General features: G+C 40.8%; 1 protein-coding gene across 5 annotated transcripts in view; it reads left to right on the top strand.

Annotated features, from left to right (window-relative positions):
• Positions 1-24715, top strand: part of CAP2 (cyclase associated actin cytoskeleton regulatory protein 2) — a 164795-nt gene that overhangs the window by 46148 nt on the left and 93932 nt on the right. For 4 of the 5 annotated variants that reach the window (XM_023209803.2, XM_023209800.2, XM_031935683.1 and 1 more), the window contains one exon: positions 22746-22823. The exons of the other annotated variant lie outside the window; for it this stretch is intronic. In XM_023209803.2, coding sequence (XP_023065571.1) covers positions 22746-22823 — 78 coding nt within the window. The remainder of the gene's footprint in view (positions 1-22745; positions 22824-24715) is intronic. 5 annotated transcript variants of the gene reach the window in all.

Raw genomic sequence — 24715 nt, 5'->3', positions numbered from 1 at the left:
TTGTTATTTTTAGTAAATGGGCTAATTTTGTCTATATATTTTTGGATTGGTTGTTCTTGTATGTGAAGGCTGCTGATTTCTCTGCGTTAATTTTGTGCCTGGCTACCTTTCTGAAGTTCACTTTTGTTGTTGTTTATTGGAGCTTTTCAGTTGATTATCCAGCACTTTTTAAGTATATAGTTATTTGCAAATAGTAATTATTGACCTCCTCCTTTTTATACCTTTCATGTCTTTTTATTTACTATTACCTTTAAGGCAGTATCTAAAAAATATTGACACAGACTTATCTTTTAGCAGGAATGCCAGCCCATTAAGTATCATGCTTGTTTTGGGCTGAAAAAACTGTGTTTGTGTGTGTGTGTGCGCACAGGCGTGCGCGCGCATGTGTGTGGTCATTTTAATGTTCAATTCTGTATCTCCCATTTTTAAGCAAGAAGATTACTGAATTTTTTAAAAGGTCTTTTTCAGCATCTATAGAAATGCTAAAAATATAACTTTTCTTCTTAGATATTTTAATACGTTAATTATATTAATATGTTAATATTTCTTCATATTGAGTCATTCTTGCATTTCAGGAGGCTATTTAGTTATATTGAAGTGGCCATTCTAAACTTTATTTCATGTTTCTTTTAAGATGTTTAAGAAATTTCACATGTGGCAAAGGGAAATATGAAATTTTCTCAGTCATGTGAACTAATTTGTTCAAGAAAAATATGCTGCCTTTGAAAAATCCTTATGTACTTTTAAGCTTTATTATTAATATATTATTAAATATCAAGTGCATTTTAAAATACTTTTTTAGCCTTAAACCATTATATGGACACAGTACAGGCTTATTTCAGATCCTCTGTCCAAATGAAACAAAATTGTCCTTTTTTTTGAGACAGGGTCTCACTCCCTTCACCCAGGCTGGAGTGCAGTGGCACGATCAAGGCTCACTGCAGCCTCAACTTCCTGGGGTCAGGTGATTCTGCCACCTCAGCCTCCTGAATACCTGGGACTGTAGGTGCACACCACCACGCTCAGCTAATTTTTCATATTTTTAGTAGAGATAGGGTTTCACCATGTTGCTCAGGCTGGTCTCGAACTCCTGGGCTCAAGCAGTCCTCCCACCTTGGCCTCCCAAAGTGTTGGGATTACAAGAGTGAGCCACGGTACCTGGCCTTAAAAATACACATTTTCTATCATAGATTCATAGTTAAACTACGGCCAACAGATTTGAAACGTGTAGCTGTTGAGAAAAACAGTTCAAATTAACTTTATAATGCATTTTTTTCTGTTATATACGTAACCTACACTTTTCAAATTTAAATCTTTTAAAAAAAACAGCAATAATAATGTGTAGGAATTGTAGTGAACTCTTGTTGCGTTCATTTCTTTGCATAACTCGTTATTGCCTGTACAAACAAATTAAGCAGGAAGAGGAAGAACCTCCACGATGTCATTAGCCTTTCCTGGCCTGTTTTCAGTAGCAGATACTTTAGGGGCAATTAAATTCTTTGGCTGAGTAAATCAGGCAAAGCTGAATCCTTACTGGAGTTGCTGAATCTGAAAAAGAGTCCTCTACTCCATAGAGCTCATGATATAATGATTGGAATACTGCGCTAGGGGAAGGAAACCTGAGTTTTACCTCCAAGTTGAGCATGAACTTAGTGCACAGCTATGGATGGGTTCTTAATTCTCTGGGTCTTTTTTTTTTTTTTTTTTTTTTTTTAACTGAGACGGAGTCTCGCTCTGTCGCCCGGGGCTGAAGTGCAGTGGCCGGATCTCAGCTCACTGCAAGCTCCGCCTCCCGGGTTCCCGCCATTCTCCTGCCTCAGCCTCCCGAGTAGCTGGGACTACAGGCGCCCGCCACCTCACCCGGCTAGTTTTTTGTATTTTTTAGTAGAGACGGGGTTTCGCCGTGTTAGCCAGGATGGTCTCGATCTCCTGACCTCGTGATCCGCCCGTCTCAGCCTCCCAAAGTGCTGGGATTACAGGCTTGAGCCACCGCCCCGGCCTCTCTGGGTCTTTTGAATCTGCACGTGGTGATGTTCGCCACCAGGAAACCGGTGGAGCACCTGCCCTGGTTCTTCCTTTCTGTTCTACATTCACTGACATAAGCAAAATGGAACAGACAACATGTGCAGGGGTGAATTTGTGAGCATGCCCAGGGCTGCTGTGCTCGGGGCGAATCACATTACCCTTGGGTACCTCTTCACTTATACCTGGGAAAAAACTGATTGGGTCTCACATGCATGATACTGCTCTGTGGAAATGCATGGCATGTATCTACAGCTCAGTCCATGCCAGAAGTTCCTGAGAGTTGGCTGGGTGTGGTGGCTCAGGCCTGTAATCCCAGCATTTTTAGAGGCCAACTGGGTAGAATTGCTTGAGGCCAGGAGTTCAAGACCAGCCTGAGCAATATAGTGAGACCCCATCACTATTTTTTTTGAGACGGAGTCACTCTGTCGCCCAGGCTGGAGTGCAGTGGCATAATCTCAGCTCACCGCAACCTCTGCCTCCTGGGTTCAAGTGATTCTCCGGCCTCAGCCTCCCGAGTAGCTGGGATTACAGGTGCCCACCACCACACCCAGCTAATTTTTGTATTTTTAGTAGAGATGAGGTTTCACCATGTTGGCCAGGCTGGTCTTGAACTCCTGACCTCAGGTGATCCACCTGCCTCAGCTTCCCAAAGTGCTGGGATTACAGGCGTGAGCCACAGCGCCCAGCCTTTTTTTTTTTTTTTTTTGAGACAATATCACTCTGTCACCCAGGCTGGAGTGCAGTGGCAGCATCTTGGCTCACTGCAACCTCTGCCTCCTGGGTTCAAGCGATCCTTGTGCCTCAGCCTCCCGAGTAGCTGGGATTACAGATGTGAGCCACGATGTCAGGCTAATTTTTGTGTATTTAGAAAAGACAGGGTTTCACCATGCTGACCAGGCTGGTCTGAAACTCCTGACCTCAAGTAATCCACCACCTCGGCCTCCCAAAGTGCTGGGATTACAGGCATGAGCCACTGGGCCCAGCTGACCCCATCACTATTAAAAAAATAAAATTCTTGAGAGTAACCAGCAACTTTCTTCCTAACATTTTCTCCTCAAAAATACCCTTTCATTAGCTGAGCATGGTGGCATGCACCTGTAGCCCTGGCTTCTCGGGAGGCTGAAGTGGGAGGATCATTTTAGCCCAGGAGCTCTAGGCTGCAGTGGTCCGTGATCACGGTACTACACTCCAGCCTGGGTGAAAGAGGAGGCTCTGTCTTAAAAAAAAAAAAAAAGAAGAAAAAAATATGCTTTTAGAGGATTGTTTCCAATGTCCTGAATTAATCATGTAACTGAATACTGCAGAATATGCGTTCTTTGTCTTGCCTCTTGCCTTGCCGCCTTTTTTCCCTATCTTTCCTTTCTAAAACTATGCCCACATAATTGGAAATTTGCTGTTGTTTTCTATCTAGACTTTGGGATAACTCTGTTGTTTGCCTGGAGGCTGCTTCAGCAATACTTTTGTCCAAAAGGAATGACCTCTTTACATGCTGATTTTATTTAGCTTATCTTGTTATTTCTATTCATGCACCCATTCCCACAAAACACACACACACACACACATACCCACTCATGCGCGTGCACCCGCTCCCTCGACTCATCTATGAATTCCTCACGAAATTGTATTAGCTACATGTAAGAAAAAACAGTCTCAGTCAAATGTATGGGCACACTGGCTGAAGCATCACTCTGATTCTAGGGAATGTGTTTGCAGATTCATTATATTACTCTGCATAAAACAAGTACAAAATATGTTTTCCAACCTTCAGTAATTTTTTTTCTTTTCCGGTTGTCTTCACATTGTGGCTTAACACTGTTTTAAAACATGCCAGATTTTACACACACACACATGTACACATATGTTATAACACATTACACACCAAGTCTTTTTCATGTATCAAATATAAGATGTTTAGTGATATAAAAGAGAACTCACATGTGTTTGCAGTACAAATCCTTCCCTTTTAGAAAACCCTTTTTAAAAAATAAATAGTGAGGTACTTGGAATGCTGATACTTGACTTTCAATTGCTTTAGTTAAAACAAATTAATATACGGGCAAAGTAGCATGATTTATAACTTTGGGTCCACCTGTTGAGAGTTGGGGTTTATTACAAGGTTCCAGAATTATGCTCTTTTCTTCTAGCCCTCTCTCTGTCTAGCACTGTGCCCATAACAGTTAATACGTGTTTTCTAAATAAATAAGTGAAAACAAGTATTTAAATGGGTGAATCAAATTATTAAGGAACAATGGAATCAATGGACAGATGAATTTACTGTGGCTGACAGCTTGAATCAAGCCAAACCTAGACCACAGTTAAAAAATAAATCATCAGCTAGGTATGGTGGCTCATGCCTGTAATCCCAGCATTTTGGGAGGCTGAGGTGGGTGGATCATGAGGTCAAGAGATCAAGACCATCCTGGCCAACATGGTGAACCCTGTCTCTACTAAAACTACAAAAATTAGCTGGGCATGGTGGCTTGTGCCTGTAGTCCCAGCTTCTCAAGAGGCTGAGGCAGGAGAATTGCTTGATCCCAGAAGGCAGAGGTTGCAGTGAGCTGAGATCACGCCACTGCACTCCAGCCTGGCAACAGAGCAAGACTCTGTCTAAAAAATAAAATAAAAATAAAAAAAAATTTTTAAAAATCATCATGGTCAGGTTTTAAGTCATGAAATTAGCAAGTGAAATATTGAGAAACATAGATTATTATCAACACCTGTGAAAAGAAGGGGAAAAATACATAGACTGTTAGATTGCCATGTTTCTAGATTTTTCTCTCTCCACACACACACACACCCACCACACACACACAGCGTCCTGAATTTATCACAGCTGTGACAGTTGATCCAGTACCTCCTTCATTCCCTTCATTCTCATTGCTCTTTTGTAGTTGAGGAAAGTGGACCATTGAAAGACTGGGGCTCTGAGGCAATTTAAGAAAATGAGACAAAGATTTGTAAGTAACCAGAAAATTCATCAATATATTGACTTGCAGTCATTGCCAATAGAAACACCTTGAGCTCCATCTGAGACAAGATATTTATGTGAACCTTACACATAAGTATTTTAAGTATTTTATTTTGTACTTATAAGTATTTTATTTTATTATTTATTTATTTTGAAACAGGGCCTTACTCTGCCACTCAGACTGGAGTGCAGTGGTGCAATCTCAGCTCACTGCAACCTCCACCTTCCGGATTGAAGTAATTCTCTTGCCTTAGCCTCCCAAGTAGCTGGGATTACAGGCGTATGCTACCACGCCCAGCTAATTTTTGTATTTTTAGTAGAGAGGGGGTTTCACCGTGTTGGCCAGGCTGATCTTGAACTGCTGACCTGAGGTGATCCACCCACCTCGGCCTCCCAAAGTGCTGGGATTGCAGGCATGAGCCACCACGCCCAGCCTCTATAAATATTTTAAACTGAAGATCAGGTTAAGGAATAGAATTTTGTTTGGTTTTCCAGTTTGGATTGGGTTGTGGCATGTTGATTCCCCCTCAATGGTTAACATTCAAAATGATAGAGATTGGGCAAGAAGTGACTTTGGAGTCTGAAAGGATAAGTTGGGAAATTAAACTTTTCTTGCTGGTGACTTTACTGTGTATTTCTAATAATCAAATCTCTGTGGTTTCAAGAGTTTTTGGCTATATTTATACCATTGTAAACATCTGGATGGAAAGTGAAAAATTAAGTTGATTATCTCAATATACGCAAATACAGGCAGTCCCAAACTTTTCAGGGAGATCCCCTCTCCCCAAAGCTCATTTGTAAATTATTTCTTAGAAACTTGGAAGGCATTTTCCCATAGACATTTCCCATAGACCCTGTGTGGTTGGGCTCCCACGGAAAGATATCTAACAGCACCACTGCATGTGCTGTGCACAGAGGCTGCAGCTCAAAAACTATTCACTAACGGTTTGTACCATGAGATAAGTACAGCAATTATGAGTTACACTTTGAAAACTTGTATAGCAGTGCAACAGAAGAATTAAATCTGCTGAATCTAGTAATTGAAATAACTTAGACTTCTACTATACTTTGTATTTCAGCTTTTTAAATTTCATTTTTCTAGTACTGCCTTTTTACTTATTTTACAAAGGTATCAGTCTGTGATAGATGAGACATTATGTAGAAAAACCTTCTCTATTGGTTACTGAGCAGTACTTACATAATGCAAAATACCAAAAAAATTTATTTTACCATGCTTTTAGTTAAATGAAACAAGAAAACAATAACACAAAATGAAAAATAGTCATTTTGTTATGAATGCTGATACCTGGAGGAATGTGAGTTTAATTAGAGAAAGTCAAAGACATAAATAGGGATTTCTATGTGTACTTTCAGCTGACTTTGGGTCTCATTCCTTTCTATTTTCGATACCAAACAAGATTTTTCTTTTTTCTTTATATGAGTATATAGTTATGCTGCTTTGGTGCTTAGCAACCATTATTAGGGTTACCTTGGAATTCGCGAGTGGGACAAAAAGACAGGAAAAGAGATTTTCTGAGGATAACCGAGCAGGAATTGAAAGAAGGAAGAGTAGGGAGGTGGTATATGCACTTAAGAGAGATTTGTCTTGTTAAGTATGAAGTCTGGAGGGATAATCATTGAATTACTGACATTGGTCACCCTTGGAATAAAGTCCTTGGAATCAAGATATTGCCTGAAAGGCAGTTCACCGTGCAGCAAAAAACAAAATAAAGAGAAAATGTGGGCACCAGCTGGTGCCACCAGTCCTGCACAGCTTGGCTGCAGGGCAGCCTAGAGGTCAGGGGTCCCAGCTACCTGGGAATCCATGGGGAATGAGGAACCAGTGCTTAGCAAGGACCTTCCATGGTTGAGTGATCATAGTGAGTTCTCAATGCAGATGAGTTGATACTGGGTGGACCTGGTTCATCAATGAACAAAATCTGGTTCTTAGCTTTTTTTTTTTTTTTTTTTAAGAGGCAGAGTCTTGCTCTGTGCCCCAGGCTGGAGTGCGGTGGCATGATCATAGTTCACTGCAGCCTCAAGCTCCTGGGCTCAAGAGATCCTCCCACCTCAGGCTCCCAAGTAACTGGGACCACAGGCAGCTAATTAAAAAAAAAAAAAAAAACTTTGTAGAGACAGGGGGATCTCACTATGTTGCCCAGGCTGGTATTGAACTCGTGGTCTCAAGCAGTCCTCCCACCATGGCCTCCCAAAATACTGGCATTAGAGACATGAGCCATCATGACTGGCCCTTAGCTAAATTTTAGTCACTAGGGATCAACTTTCTTTTCCTGCCTTATTTGCATTTTCCATATTAGTAAGAGAGGCAATTTTTTTAAAAGGGGGAAGGAAAACTAGCATCTGTAGAGGGTCTGCTAGGTATCAGACCCTGGGCACAGCAGTCAACAAACATTACTTCCTTAATCATTAGGAGAACTTTGTTTGTTTGTTTGTTTTTCTGAGACCGAGTCTTGCTCTGTCATCCAGGCTGGAGTGCAGTGGCGTGATCTTGGCTCACTGCAACCTCCACCACCTGGGTTCAAGCAGTTGTCCCACCCCAGCCTCCGGAGCAGCTGGGATTACAGGCACTCGCCATAATGCCTGGCTGACTTTTGTGTTTTTGAAGAGACCGGGTTTCACCATGTTGGCCAGGCTGGTCTTGGACTCCTGACCTCAGGTGATCTACCTGCCTTGGCCTCCCAAAATGCTGGGATTACAGGCTTGAGCCACCATGCCTGACCAAGAGTTTTTCATGTATCTTTTGAGGTAATGAAACCATGCCTCAGAAAGGTTGGGTAAGTTGGGAATGGTTATGTGTGTAGTAAGGGGTAGAGTTAAATTCAATCCCAGGCCTATCAGAAGCTCATGTTTGTGGTTTCTCTACTACATCACATGCTTTACAATAATTTCAGTCATTCATTATTAAGCAATAGTTACTGAGCTTCTGTTGTAATAAAGGTCCTTCTATATGGGCACCTACTGGCTTAGTCCTCTGGAATACATTTTCTACGTGGAGACACAAGGCATATATACATACATGAAAACTTAGATCAGAATATGACTTAAATAACACAAAGTGAAAGGATAATGCCATAATGCTTAGTGTCACAGTGGATTCCAATATAAGGAGTACCTTGTTGTCTCTGATTTTTCTGAGTGGTCTTAGTAGCCAAGTGTCCTTTCTTTGTGAAGACCCAAGATTCATCAACCATGAAGGATTTGCTGGTTCTCTAAATCAAAAGATTTGGCTTAAATATGTTGGTAAAGTGCTTTAGATTCCTTAAGTGATAGAAAAACAAATTGGAGAATTTGGAGAGGAGCCAACCTGCCAAGTGTTTTGTGGCTATACAATGATTGAATTTGAAAATGCAGTTTATTCAAGAGAATGGTTTTGTTCGGAATATAAACTTCTAACAATATTCATGCCTATCAGAAAAGCAAATGGATTTAAACATGCAATGGTGTTTTCTTTCTTTTCCTATTCCCATGCCCTGAGAACTACTCGCTGTTCTAAATTCTTTCCAGTCTTTGATCTTTTAAAACATAAATTGCAATAATAAATTATTTAGAAGAGTTTAATGTTGGGCTTTTTAAGTTACAATGATTGGTCTTACATTATAGATTTTGCAGACTTTTCTGCACATACTGTTTCTGTAACCTGCTTATTTAACTTAGACTATGTCTTCTGGACCTCTTTCCATGTCAATGAGTTGAAGTCTACATTATCTTTTTTATTTTATTTTATTTGTTTTGAGACAAAGTCACTGTTACCTGGGCTGGATTACAGGGATGCGATCTCAGCTCACTGCAACCTCCATTTCCCAGGTTCAAGCGATTCTCCTGCCTCAGCCTCCTGAGGAGCTGAAATTACAGACACCCACCACCACACCAGACTAATTTTTGTATGTTTAGTAAAGACAGGGTTTCACTATGTTGGCCAGGCTGGTCTTGAACTCCTGACCTCAAGTGATCCACCCACCTTGGCCTCCCAAAGTGCTGGGATTACAGGTGTGACCCACAGCACCCAGCCTACATCATCATTTTTAATGACTATATAGTATTTCTTCATGTGTTACACCATAATTGATTTAAACAATACAAATTGTATGTAGGTGAAGTAATGTATGTGCAAAAATTTAGGGCTTGGACTAAGGTGACACAAGTGAACCTTGCAGGGTGTGACCTGAAGAGAGACCACCTCTTAAATTCCATACCATGGGCTTCTTGCTAGCTCTACCCTGGTCCTATCCCTGCAAGGATGGTCATCTAGTAGTATTTATAATCATTTAAAAAACTAGTTTCATTTGACTTGTTTTCAGTTTTGACCCTATTGTAAACCACATTGCAGTTCAAAGCCTTGTACTATTATCTTATTATTATTATTATTTTTATTATTTTTTTTTTTTTTTGAGATGCAGTTTCACTCTTGTTGCCCCAGGCTGAAGTGCAATGGTGCAATCTCAGCACACTGCAACCTCCACCTCTTGGGTTCAAGCGATTCTTCTGCCTCAGCCTCCCAACTAGCTGGGATTACAGGTGCCCACCACCACACTTGGCTGATTTTTTGTATTTTTTGTAGAGACGGGATTTCACCATGTTGGCCAGGCTGGTCTCAAACTCCTGACCTCAGGTGATCCACCCACCTCGGCCTCCCAAAGTACTGGGATTACAAGCATGAGCCACCATGCCCAGCCAATTATTTTATAGTTATATAATTATTTTCTCAAGGAAAATTCCTGCAATTAGAAATGCCTGGCCAATGGCAAGTGGTCCCTAATTTTATTGCCAAATTATTCTACCACATATATGTTGTACTGATTCATATTCTCACAGTGTCTTAAATGCTTTAGGCTATTTGGTGATAATTATGAACTAGGAAAATAGGAGTTTTAGGGAAATGGTGCTTGATTTGAAAGCACATTAATATTCATGACATTGATTGTTTAAAAATACTTTGCTGTCTGCTGAATAAGCAGGCAAATAAAAACAACCCACATAAATCATCCTTTTTGCGAAAGAAAACCATTTATCAGTTCTACCTTTTTTTAATTTTAAGACGGAGTCTCGCACTGTCACCCAGGCTGGAGTGCAGTGGTGCAATCTCGGCTCACTGCAAGCTCCTCCTTCCGGATTCACGCCATTCTCCTGCCTCAGCCTCCTGAGTAGCTGGGACTACAGGTGCCCACCACCATGCCCGGCTAATTTTTTTCATTTTTAGTAGAGACGGGGTTTCACTGTGTCAGCCGGGATGGTCTTGATCTCCTGACCTCATGACCCGCCCTCCTCGGCCTCCCAAAGTGCTGGGAATACAGGCGTGAGCCACTGTGCCTGGTTCCAGTTCTATCTTTGATCTATTTGATGTACCAAGAAATTTGTTTAAATTGCCTCTTTAGGGTTGGATATGACGTATTTTGGATGGAGTTGGTGGGGCATTCAGGTCACCTTAACCGAAACCAATAATGCAGCTGAAATATATAATAGAAGATTCTAGGTCTGGATGTAGAAAAGACACATTGGAGCTGTTTCTTAGTGTTAGAACTGTGCACTAATGTAAATACTTTTGTGAGCTGGAAGTTGCCAAGGCAACAGTCCTATTAATGAAGAATAAACCTCATTTATTATCAGTGCCTGAATAATTATTTTTTAAATAAATGCACCTAGTGGTCTTAACATTGACATTCTCAATCTACCTACTCATCTTTCTTTCCCAGATTGCAAAACTATTTAGCCTTATTCAATAAGCATGCCTCCTTTCTCCGCCAATGAGAGTAAAATCATTTAAAAAAATCAGTAAACTGTAAGGGCATTAAAAATGCTAATTTTTAACAATTACCTAATGTAAAAGTATTGCCCTTTTGATTTGTGCTTTGGCTAAGGCAGAGCCTGAAATCAACTGTGATTTGGTTGGTATTTGAGCAGGCCAGAGTCTTTAAATTAACTTGTCTTTACGATTTAATGGAATATTGCCAACGTATTTGTTAAGTAAGTGGAGTGTGACATTACTGCTACCTTCCTCCCGTCAGACTGTAAATTTAGACTCCATTTTATTGAGCGCACATGGACACTTCAGAAAGGCAGCTGTGGCTGAGTTGTAGCCTTTATGAAATCTCTTGTCTTGAGGAGCCCGAGAATTGTGTTAAGGGAGATAGTGGTTCCAAATGACTGAGGACCAAGCAGTCTACTTTCTGGATTCTAGAGAAAAGGAAATCTTCTATCCAAAATAAAATAAAATAAAAATACATTCCCCTTTTCATTTTCTTTTTTGTGAAAATGCTTCTTGTGTTTTGTCAAGCTAACCAAATGGGAGAACTTATCTTTTCAACCATGGGTCATATCAACAAGCCTCCTGTCCAGGTTGGATGTTTGCTGTCTGCACCACACAGTTCACACCTCATCACTTACTATTCACATGCACTAATGATTCTGTGTTCCTGTCTAGTTTCCCCTGATTTATATCTAATGTAGCATCTCAGCACATACTCAGCACATAGTAGGTATTCAGAAAATACCAGAAAAAATATATATATAGAGAGAGAGAGAGAGAAAGAGAGAGAGAGAGTCTTGCTCTGTCACCCAGGCTGGAGTGCAGTGGTGTGATCTATGCTCGCTGCAACCTCCGCCTCCCAGGTTCAAGCGATTCTCCTGCGTCTACCTCCCAAGTAGCTGGGATTACAGGCGCCCGCCGCCACGTCCAGCTAATTTTTGTATTTTTAGTAGAGACGGGGTTTCTCCATGTTGGCCAAGCTGGTCTCAAACTCCTGACCGCAGGTGATCCACCTGCCTCAGCCTCCCAAAGTGCTGGGATTACAGGTGTGAGCCACTGCGCCCTGCCCAGAAAATAATTTTTGATTGTAAAATTGTGTAGTAAGTTTCTGTTTCACTCAGGTCTTTTCAACAGATTTTTTTCTGATAATGAAAAAAATATTTGGCATAAGAAAAATGAACAATCCATATTTGAAAAAGAGAGCAAAAATTGTTCAGAATCCCACTACTCGACGGTAACTTCCACTGATACCATGGCATGTTTATCTCATAAGAACATTTTTTCAAAGTCTGAAGAAGCTAATCATTGTATAGTCTGTTTTCTCCTTGATAAGATAGAATCACAGTGTAATCTGTGCTGGCTGTGTGTATAGGGCAAGTGACACCTGCCAAGCACTAGCAAGGTACAGGTAGTTCAGATGAGATATTAAAATGCCAACCAATGATGGGACCAGTCACAGACCAAAAAAAGCTGGCCCTTCTGTCTCACCATGGCAATTTCAGATTCAACCACAAATAGCAAGCAATCTGATTTCTCGTTTCTTAACTTTTAGCTTTAGACAGTGTTACTGACAAAACAGATTTTTACCCTTAGAATAAGTTTTAGCACAAGCAGACGTATACTTTCTTTGCTGATGGCGCTTCTGGCTTGCTTCTTTGTGCCTTTTCCTAATGGCACACTAGGAAGAGAGTAATTTCCCAAACTAATCAGGCAAAATAGGAAAAAGTCCATGGGAACCCAAGAAGTCATAGCAAAGAGACATTCCATACTTCTTTATTTTATTCTTGGCTATGATAGCACAAAGGGGGCAGTTTGAATGTTGGTTTAATGCCCCCCCCATCTCTATGACACCTCCAACCATCCCCAAATAAATATGCTAAAAATAACAACAATAAGCACAAAGAATAAAATCTTAATGTAGTTAGTATAAGCATCTTTGGAGGACTTTGCTATTTTTCATAAGCAGCAGCAGTCCAAGTAACAACACAGCACTTATCAGTTTCTTAGTGACCTCCCATATCACAGTTTCACTGTCCTTTCCCCCAGGTAACTGTCTCTAAGCCCGTCTTACATAGGTATTTATCACACTCACCCTCACCTCACCGGTAGTCTCCCCACACATGTCAGTTCATGGGGAGATTAACTGGAATGGAAATCCCATAACATTGACTGAATAAGTCCTTTCTAGTTTTTTTTAAAAAGTGGGGGAGGGGGCCACCTATTTTAACTCACAAGACTGATAGCAAAAGTTGGGAAGATACAGGGATGTTATGGCTTCTCCATCAACTACTTATAAATCAACATTAGTTGGGTTTAACTTTTAATAATTTATACTCCGTTCAAATCCTGACCATGTTGTTCCATGCATTCTCCCATCTACTCAGCAGATCTCGAGCACCTGTTGTGTGGCAGGCAATGGGTAGAGTGGAAACTGAGATTTCAAGGCGAGGTGGGACTTTGAAATAGAGACTTGGAAAAATGCTAGAGGGAGCAGACTAGAACAAAACCAATGATGGCATGGAACACTACTGATGACCTTGGAGAACTTCTCTATTGAGGTCTAAATGGTGTAGACTAAGGAACTGCCTTTTTCCTGCCTTACCACTATTGATTCATTGCACGATTGGTATCACTTGGAACTGTTTATCAGGGAAAAGACAAATGCCTATGAGATCCATCTGCGTCTTGTTTTTGAAGATGGTCATATGCCCCATCTGTTGTTCTTTGAGCCCTTTAGTAAAGTCAGCTCCCATACTTGATTTTCGGTCATGTTGCCTTGACCACAGTGAACAGAATCCTTTTCAAACGGTAAATACATGTAAGTTGTCTGCTCTATGCAAAACCCCATGCTAGGCTCAGCAGAGGATACAGAAGAAGGGAATAGGAAATCTTGGCTCTTTAGGGATGGAGAGTGCCATTGAGGAAGCAGTGAAGACACTATTCCCACAAAGTTAACCCACAGTGGTAATTAGTATGGGATCAGAGAGAGGGCAGTAGGCTCAGGTCAGTAGACCCGACTCTAATCCTACATTTATCCACCAATCTTGGGAAATTCACTAACCTCTCCAAGTCTTGATTTCTTTTTTGGAGAGGCAGAGACCTGTTTCTGGGTAAATAAATGTATTTATTGTCCCAGGGCTCTTTCTTTTTTTATTCTTTCTTTTTTTTCTTTTCTTTTTTTTTTTTTCCTTCCTCGCCCAGGCTGGAGTGCCATAGCATGATCACAGCTCACTGCAGCCTCAGCCTCCTGGGCTCAAGCAATCCTCCCGCCTCAGCCTCCCGAGTAGCTGGAACTACAGGCATGTGCAACCTTGCCGGGCTAATTTTTTAATTTTTGTAGAGACGGGATTTTGCCACGTTGCCCAGGCTGGTCTCAAACTCCTGGGCTGAAGCGGTCCACCCACCTCAGCCTCCCAAAGTACTGGGATTACAGGCGTGAGCCACTGCGTCCGGCTAAGGGCTCCTTCAAGCAGATCCCTGGGATACATGGAGACCACCCTGACTGGAGCAGAGGGTACTTGGAGAGGAGTCGTGGCCGTGACGCTAGAAGATGAGGGTCCAATTGTGCAGGACTTTGGAGGCCAGGCAAAATGCTAGACTCATCCAAGCCCTTTTTAAGAAAGGAGAGCTCTTGAAGTGATTATAAAAACGTAAGTGTCCAGGCCCTGGCTGAGTAGGGATGTGATGAGGCATTGTGTCCTCGCCTGCGGCCTCTGCTCCCAAACACCATTAGCACATTTTTGCCCTGGAGTCTTGTTTTCTTTCCTTTCACTCTTCTTTTGTCATCTCCCATTACCATGGCTGCCCTGTGCTCAGCAGAGAGGCAAAGTGCTCACGTGGCTGCTTTATAAATACTTTTGGGTGGTGATAGTTCCCATGACTGGCTTAACACTGCCCACTTGTCTTCTTCCATTAGGTAAGTGGTAGTAGCTCTGAAGTCAGTCTTGCTTGATATGTTTCAAAAGAACATTGGCTTGACGCAGTTATATCCAGCTCTCGGGATCTGCATTGTTTTCATTTTCTTTTGCCAAACTTTTCCGTTTTCTATGCTTCAAGTCTCCCCCTGGGCAATAGACGAGAACTTGGGAAGAATCAGGATTTAGGAATTCTTGCTTCAGCTTTGCCACTTGGGCAGAGAGCTTTATTTTCTCTAGATGTTCATCCCTTCACTTAAAAAAATGCAAGGATTGAATGAAAGGCCTTCGGACGGTATGAGTACATGGTTTTGTTGCAGCAGGTTGTGAGTCAGACATGAGTAGGGCAGGAGGGCCCCCACTCCAGGAACGTCAGGCCACCATCAGGTGATGGTCCAGAGGTTGTAACTGTCTCGCTAAAATAATAATTAGTCGCAGCTGGCACCAGGGAAAGGCAGGTTCCCAATAAATAGGAAAAACCTGAAACTGGTGATAAGTTCCCGATAAGATCTAAGGAGTTGGGTGAGCAGAGTCAAGCACGAGCACTAAGAGGCAAAATGGTGGAGTTTAACTGGTATGTGACCTTCCTCTAGGAATGCTCAACTGCTAAGAGAAAAAAATGCCTCAAGTGAGCATGTGCACAACTTAAATAACACACCGCATGTGGTCCCTCCCAAGGGCTGGCAGGGTGCATATGGACAGCCCACCCCAAAGGAAGAATCAGAGAAGAGACAGACCCAGGAAGAATGCCAGCATGTAGAACCCCAAATCGAAGGGCAAGTCACACACTTGAAACTCTCAAGTCACCCACTTGGCCTCCAAGTGTACTTTACTTCTTTTCATTCCTGCTCTAAACTTTTTTCGTTTTTTTTTTTTTTTTGAGGTGGAATCTTGTTCCAGGCTGGAGTGCAGTGGCGTTATCTCAGCTCACTGCAATCTCCACCTCCTGGGTTCATTTCATTCTCCTGCCTCAGCCTCCCAAGCAGCTGGGACTACAGGCTCCCGCCACCACTCCCAGCTAATTTTTTGTATTTTTAGTAGAGAAGGGGTTTCACTTGTGTTAGCCAGGATGGTCTCAATCTCCTGACCTCGTGAACCGCCTGCCTCGGCCTCCCAAAGTACTGGGATTACAGGCGTGAGCCACCACTCCCAGCCTAAACTTTTTAATAAACTTTCCCTCCTGCTCTCAAACTTGCCTCAGTACCTCTCTCTGCCTGTGCGCCTCAGTCGAATTATTTCTTATGAGGAAGCAAGAACTGCGCGGTTGCTGCCGACTTGTACAGATTCACTGCTGCTAATGGTTTTGTAATGGATGCCCTCTGAGCCGTTTTGTTAATTGAGCTGCTAATGAAAATGGAATAGAAATGAGAGACGAAATATATGAGGTATCATTTAGGCCAGTGGTTTTGAAAGTGCAGTGTCCAGACTTGAAGCATCAGCCTCACCTGAGAACTTGTTAGAAATGCGAATTCTCAGGCCAACCCAAATCTCCTGAATCAGAAACTCCAGAGATGCGACTCAACAGTCTGTTTTAAGAAAGCCTCGAGTTGATTTTGATGGACACTCAGAACCACTGGTTCAAGTCTTCTGCGAGGTGCATAATATGTCAACTCAGATATCTTTCTTAATCTGTGTTTACAGGGTTGGTGCTTATGTTCACGTTTACAAAATCAGGCATATTCAGTCTTGTTTTAAGCAAAATCACGAAATGGGTGAAATTTGTCTTTGGCATTCTATTACCTCTTTTGGGGGCTCATTTCTTATCTCAGTTTCATCTGTCAGGTTCTTCTTTAACTCTTCATTGGCAGAAAATCTAGCGACTTTTCCTTTAGGGTACAGGACAGGCCCCTAAACAACAAATCTGAAAACACAGTGTCTCTATGAAAAACAGGGCATCAGTAGACTAACTGGGGAGGTATGTGAGGATGGCATTGGCAATAGGGCCTGCAAATTGCACTGAGTATACAGATGCCCCTTCCCCCATCTTTAGAGGAAGAGGGGCCCCTTCCCTTGGCTGTCTGGTTCTCAAGAAGAGGGCTGATGCAGTTTCAGAAGGATCTGGAAGTGCCTTTAGCACAAGCACCCAGGCTGGATGCTTTTTCCATCTTCCAAGTATTGCCTGTGGCTTTTCCCCCTGTTGTGCCTGTTCATTTTGCCATCCACATGGGACTTTGCAGCCTGTAGTGCTTCCAGTGAAACAATGCGAAGCTTTGATGAGTATCCAGAAATTAACTGGGCTTCCCTAGGGAGCCAGCTGTCTTTCCTGAGGGGATTAGATAGAAATAAGTCATATTTCGCTAGTGTCTGCTGACTGCCAAGGCTGGTTTTAAACTGATTTCTGAAATTCATTCCCCTATTCTTCGTCCTAAGACCACACAGCAATAGATGTTCCACCAGGCTGTCTAAGCACCCCGGTTACTGGTGTGATAAGTGGTAAAGTTCAAACAGAATGCACAGATTTGACCTTGCCAAAATTGTCCCTTTCCTCTCTGCACACACATGCTCACAGGCAGATAGATGCACATGTTCACCCACAAAGGTTGTCCAGGCTTTCTGAGCGCTGCACACATGTGATGGACAAACTCAGCAAAACCCCTCGATTATTTGTCATTACTGAAAACCCCTACGTTTGGCTTTTTCTTTCACAGTGTTTTGAACTGCCTGAGTGAGCCAAATTCTCCCTTTCAAGTTACCAGACTCAGCAGGTTCAGTAAAATTGCTCCTAAATAGGATGCTGTCTGGTTGAAGGGACTCATGGAACTTTCCAGAAGGAAGAAGCGAGTGGATCGGAAGTTGGAATGAAAGTCCTTTGACATGTGGACTGATGAGGTTAAAAATGAGTGTGGATTAGGGTCTGCTGATTATACCTAGAGTTCCAGGAAGCTGAAAGAGGTACACAGTCAAATTCTCAGAAAGGTTTTGTCTACATAAGCAAAATGGAAGGGAGAGTTGAAGCAGATATCTCAATATTGGGCCATTCTCCACCCCAACCTCAACTTCTATTGTTCCCATGAAACACCATTTGGAGGAAGAGACTAATTAATGAAATTGGCCGTCTTTGCTTATCAGACCTGCCAGAAAATTGCTCTATTAGCAACAGGCTAAATGTTGTTACTAGGGAAAGGCTGATGATCATACTCATCTTGGGATAACTACAAAATATGGTTAATGCCACCTCTGAGCTACAATTTTAACTGCAGAAGTCAGACCATCCAAATTACTGTTTCCACAGCAACTACAATTCAGTCGGCTCTGCAAAGCTTGTCATAGATGAGGACGTTACCTCTATATTATCGTTGCTGGGGAAAAGTGCACTTATTTTATTTATAGCCAAGCTGTGCAAAGTTGTATTTTGTAGTCTTTTATTTGGAAACGTGGTCATTAGAGACCGACAAAAGTCCTTCTGAATCACTGAAATATATGTTTTGATACATGGAAAAATACTGCATAGCTCGGAGCTTCCCATTCACAATGTCATAATGGCCTCCAGGACAGTGAAATTTGAAAGCCTTCTATTCTTCCCTAATGAATATCCAAAATTTGAGATCTTGAGCAATATAGTCCCAGCAATCAGGCTACCAGGACAAAGAGAAAGAAGATGGTGTACTCCAAAATGGCTTTGAGAAAAACATATACTAATTTAAACATTCAGGAGACTTATACCTATTGTGTTAATGATGATTGAATTTGTGATTTTAATGTAAATAGTCTACAAATCTTGGTTTGATTTCAAGCATTTTCTTCTCAGTGGGAAAAAATATCGTTGGATGAGAAGTGACAAGGCATGTTAGAAGCAAGAATAAGGTGTTCGTTCATTTCAGTTATATTTTGGAACATTTGTCAGATGCCAAAACGTTAATATGAAGTGGTCTGACAAAAACTAGTAATTTTCTGTTAGTTAACACATTTACCCTTCCAACCCAGAAAGTTATCTGATATTGACACGGGGATGAAATTAACCTAATCCTCCTATTGTTATTTTGTTGTTTTGGTATCTGTTTTTGAAAATGTATTAAGCAAGTTCTTGCCTATTAGAGAAGTCAGTCATATCCAAGATTGCAGAGAGATAGAAACTGCCCATAAACAGATGTGGAGCTAAAAAGGAAGAGATTAAAAATGAAATTATGTATAGAAGAATATAAACTCATGACCGAATAAAACCGAATCACGGAATTTTTCTCTCCCCAAAAGAAGCAAAAAAAAAAAAAGGGAGTTAAAGAAAAACACCTCACTAATAGTAAGCAGACAAAAAACCCATAACTTAAGCAATACATTTTAGTAACTGGTGACTGAGTGGCTTTTGATTTCTAAACCTGCCTCCAGCCCCCCTTAAAGACATGCCTTAGGGGTAATGATATCAGGAAAGGAGAATACGAAGCAAGAAAAAAAACACTGTGGACTGCTTCTGTTTATAGATGTAAAGCCGTCATGTCTAGGTTCTGAATTGGAGAACTGATCTAAAGTCGCAAGGGACCACTCCATCCGAATGTTGTGTGTTCCAAGTACGTGGAGTAAATCCTGGTTTGGGGCATTTAGCAAATTCCCAGAAGAATGAGCAGCACTTGAAGACACAAATAAAGACGACATCACCTCAGCCAGATTCTTCCTCTTCCTGTTCTAGCAGGCCTTGAAGAATAGAGAGCAGAAAGCATTTAGCCCCCAGATTCTTGCTTGAAAGGGCAAAGAAGCTGATCTCCAATATGATGGCAAGGAATCACCCACTTTTTATCAGAAAAATTAAAGTATCTGAAAAAATTAAAATACGTGCAAAATGGAAGGATCCAGCATGGCAGCTACAAGTACTGCGTCAGAAAGGAGGCTAGCATGCGAAGTAGAAGGATGTGGGCTTGAAGAAGACGGGACTTAAGGAACAGAAACAGGTTCCTCACAATGGCTTAATAAGAAGATAACTTGTACTCTTAGAATTTAACAAAAGTATAAAAAGTATTTTTAAAATAGCCTAAAGACAAGGTGATAAAACAAGAATGAAATGAAAAGGGAGATTTAAAGTCTGACAAATCAAGAATTAAACACATTAATGCAAAAATGATATATAAATTAGAAATGGTAACATATATGAGACCTGTTGAAAATTTGTTTACTAACAATAGGAAAAGTATTCTTATAATCACAGAGAATACAGATAACAAACAAGGAGATTAAAGACAGACTCTAAAAGATATTAAGACATTCAAATATTCTACACTATGAGGATAATTGGGTCCCTGAACAGAGACTCTAAAAAAAGGAACAGAAGAGACACTGAAAGATATAATAAAATTTCCTAGAAATGAAGAAAGGACCAAGTCTATTCCAGGAAATATACTATGGAATGCTCAAAACGCAAACATATCTTAGTTAAGCTATTAAACCTCAAGGATAAAGAAATAATTCTTGAGATATCAAATCAGAATAAGTCAGTTTCCTACAAGGGAGAAAAAAATCAAGCTAGTCTCAGACGTCACTCTTGCCACAGCTGGGGCCACGCTCTCTGAAAATAGAGAGAGAAAATCACTCAAGGATATTATATCCCATCAAGATGTTGTTAAAATATAAAGACAACAGGGAGACATGCTTCAACCTGAAAGAACTAAAACAACTTTGACACCTTGTTGAAGAAAATACACAATAACGAATGTCCAGCCAATTAAAAAGAAAAACAAAAAACTCAGAAATGGAGAAGTTAAGGTGAGAATCATTAGGTTTGCTTAAATGCAGAACTAATACTTAATAACTATGTACACTAATATTACAGATCGAATATGAATGCTATCAGTTTGGAGAAAATAAAAATAATAACTAAAAACTATGGAAGATAGGGATCAGAGATGGAAAAAGTGTAAGTACTTATGTTCTCATCTTTCCCAGCAAGAAGTCAATCAATACTATCTAGAATTATAACATGTCTTTTAGAATGCAACACATAATTACCCCAGTCTCAACATTTTATAATCTTTTTTTTTAAACCTTAGAATGATCATTTAGGACATAAAAACTGTTATGATACAGAAACTTTTCTTTGAAGTTTAACAGTTCTTTTCATTTTCATCTCTACTACTCAATCATAATTAAAATGTATGCTTTTTTTGCTCAATGACTAGTGGTTAAAATTTTTAATTTTAAAAATAAAATATTTTTTAAGAAGAAAAAAGTGTAGCACTAGGTATGACCCCATTTTATAAGTCTCTCTGCATATATTCTTAAAAAGTGGTTACAATGATGTTCATTTAATGATTATTTCTAGGTTGTGAGGCATTTTTTTAAAACTTTAATCTTTGCTAGGTGTGGTGGCTCATGCCTGTAATCCCAGCACTTTGGGAGACCAAGAGAGGAGGATCGCTTGAGCCCAGAAGTTTGAGACCAGCCTGGACAACCTAGCAAGAACTCATCTCTACTAAAAAATTTAAAAATTAGTCAAGTGTGGTAGTGTGCACCTGTGGCCCCAACTACTCAGGAGGCTGAGGCAGGAGGATTGCTTGAGCCCAAGATTTGAAGGCTGCAGTGAACTAAGATTGCACCACTGCACTGCAGCCTGGGTGACAGAGTGAGACCCTGTCTCTAAAACAAACAGACAAAAAAAGAAAACAAACAACAACAACAAAAAAAAACCCTGTAATCTTTGAAACATTTTTTTTTTTTTTGAGACGTAGTTTCCCTCTGTCACCCAGTCTGAAGTGCAATGGCACAGTTTCAGCTCACTGCAGCCTCCGCCACCCAAGTTCACATGATTCTTCTGCCTCAGCCTCCCAAATAGCTGGGACTACAGGCGTGCATCACTATGCATGGGTAATTTTTGTATTTTTAGTAGAGACGGGGGTTTCACCATGTTGACCAATCTGGTCTCAGACTCCTGACCTCAGGTGATCCGCCCACCTTGGCCTCCCAAAGTGCCGAGATTACAGGCATGAGCCACCATGCCTTGCCTAATCTTTGAAACTTTCCACATTAAAAAAAAATATATATATATATTCCAAGTCAGTATGCTTTATCTTAAAAGAACAACTGCATGAATTTTCTTAAAAACTAGAAAAAAATGCCAAAATGGTTAATTCTGGGTGATCTGGATATTTTTTCTTGGTACACTTCTGTAATGTGTTTAATTTTAAAAATTGACATAACAAAGAAAAAAGAACCCAACAAAACCAAAATTAACAAATTAGTTGAATGAGTCAAGGGTGAAGGTAAGACAATATGTGTTTGAGGGCATTCCTGCTTGCACGTCTCCTTGTGGGGTGTTGAGTCCAGGTGGGGTCTCCTCTACCAGGGCCCAGATGGCACTGAAATCTCCCCTGGGCTCATCTTCATGATTAGAAGCCACTGGCTTTTAGTGAGCATATCTAAATGGGGATGGTTTAAAGGACAATTCTCTTTCCTCCCGAAGGTGTAGAATAGAATTTGGGCATATGTGAAAGATGGTAAGAGAGAGGCAGCCTTTGAAAACAAGTGCACTTTGGGGCTCAAACATTTTTTAACAACTTTATTGAAGTAAAATTCACATGTCATAATATTCACCTTCTTAAAGTGTATGATTCAGTATAGTCACCAAGTTTTGAAACCATCATCACTGTCTATTTCCTGAACATTTTCACCACCCCCAAAGGAAACCCCATACCCATTAGCAGTTCACTCCCCATTCCTCCCTCCCAGCAGCCCCAGCACCCACTCATCTGTAGTGGTTTCTGTCTCTATAGATTTGCTTCTCCTGGACATTTTATATAAATGGGATCATACAAATGTACTCTTTTGCGACTGGCTTCATTCTTTCAGCATGTTTTCAAGGGTTACCTGTGTCGTAGCAGGTGTCAGTGCCTGGTCTCTTTTTCATGCTGAATAATATTCTCTTGTATGGATCAATCACATATTGTTTATTGGTTCATGAGTTGATGGATATTCGGGTTGTTCCCATGTTTTAGTTATTATATGATGCTGTTATGAACATTCATTTACAAGCTTTTGTGTGAAGATATATTTTCATTTTTCTTGAGTATATACCGACGGGTGGAATTGCCTGATTATATGGTAACGATTTTTAGGGGTCAAACATGGAAACTGCCATCTTCCTCTTTGTTCCCAGGCAGAAATGGTGCACAGCGCTTTCCAGGCCCAGCGGTCTTTCCTTCTGATGGCCTCTCAGTACCAACAACCCCACGAGGTAAGACAGTGTCCTGAGAGGGAAGGTGTCCCAAGGTATGGGCAGTGTAAGATGGAAAACAAGGAGGCAACAGAAGCATTTATTATAGTTGACCTCCTCAAAATGAGACTTAGAGCACGTGTAGGTTCTGTCTGTAATCTGGATCATGGTATAGAACAATTCTTCTCTCTCATAATCTCATTAATAGTAGACAAGTTTTGTTGTTGGTTTTTTTTTTTTAAGTATGCCATTTGTGAAAAAAAGAAGAAAGCAAGCAATGTGTTGTCTTACTACTAATATGTCATTATGATCAAATTCTTACTGTAACAAATGAACATTACCAGTTTAAAAGGTGAGTTGACTTGTATCATCTTTATACTAGTCTCATAACCTTTTATAATCACGGAAGTGTTTATAACTAATTTTTAGCCCAGATTTTGAGCTGCTTTGTTTTCAAAGACTGTTCACATCCATGATCATCTCTAACCTCCATGTATGGATTTTATTAGCTCCTATTTCCTAAGTAGCGTAGATGGGCTAAACCGGTGGTTAAGTGTTTTGTGTTTATGGGTGGTCTACGGAGCTTCATTGCAGTTTCTGGTTCATCAGGCCTGGATTGTGTCCCAAGATTCTGCTTTTTATTAAGCTCCTGGGTGATGCCTATGCTGCTGATCCTCATTCTCAAAACACCAAAATTGGAAAGAATTTTCATGAGTCGTTAAGAACTTAGGCATAGTCCACCTCGCCTTTCTCTTCCACCATAAATATGAATGAACTTTTCTTAGGTTAAAGATATTTAGAGGCGTTAGAGGATCTGATGCTAACTGCAACAATATTACCAATGTAGTAATTTTAACAACTTTTAATCTATTGCAAAATTACCAAGTAAGGCCCATGGTAAATTTTAATACAGAAGGAATAAAATTGTGAGAACAGATGTTAAGAGCAAAGTAATGGTTGGCGGAGGTCCGCCTCATTCCCTAGGCCCTGTAAATTTCCCACTCTCTAAACCAAAGCGTAGTCACCACCTGCCCAAACTACTGACATTGTATCATGCAAATAACTGCATTCCTTCTACCAAGGGTTCATAATGACAACTGTTGACCATGCTAATTGTGTCACGAATGAAATTATTCATTAAAAAGTAGTCCTACTCCTGGCATACTTTGTTATATCAGAAAAAAATAAAAATTGTTCTTTTGGCTAAATATTCTGCATCTAAAATTTAGTAGCATTTATATAAGTAAAAAATAAATTGAGTATACGTTATGACACAATAGCGTAAATGTAATAGCTCACTTTGAATTATAAAACAAACTCCTGAAATTGAAAAATTTGAGCTAAGAATCCTGGGAATCCAGAACTTTGACCTTCAGGGGATGACACTCAGCTCCATAAAGGGGCAAGACCTGAGACCCGAGACCCTCCCTGGAATGGTCGTTTCCAGCCATGCTTGTGCAGTAGAATCACCTGCAAAATTTTAAAAAAATACCAGTACCCAGGTCCCAACCCAAGAGTCTCTGACTTCATTGGTCTGAGGAGTGGCCTGGGCTTTGAGATTTCTATGGGCTTCATGGGTTATTTGGACTTCCAACCAGAGCTGTCAGCCCCTACCTGAGATGGATATGTCACCTCCCTCCACGTGAAAGGAGTTAGCTCACAGCCTAGGTAGGAGGCTCTGTAGGGGTGAAAATATTCCGTGTTCCATCATGGATGCATTTTCCTCCGTGGTCTTCTCAATCTCCGCTTTGCAGAAGAGCAAAGTGAAACTGGGAAATCACAAAGTGATGTGTTGTACATTCAGCCTTAGCCTTTCTTTTCTGTGAAGTGGGAGGAGAGGTGGTCCAATTGAGATTCTCAGGTAGAAGAAGAACTGTGACTTTCCTCACTGGGTTACCACTCCGTCCCTTCCC

The sequence above is a fragment of the Piliocolobus tephrosceles genome, chromosome 5 (genome assembly GCF_002776525.5).
Source record: "Piliocolobus tephrosceles isolate RC106 chromosome 5, ASM277652v3, whole genome shotgun sequence".
Lineage (NCBI taxonomy): Eukaryota > Metazoa > Chordata > Mammalia > Primates > Cercopithecidae > Piliocolobus > Piliocolobus tephrosceles.
This window is presented reverse-complemented; position numbering and strand designations above follow the sequence as displayed.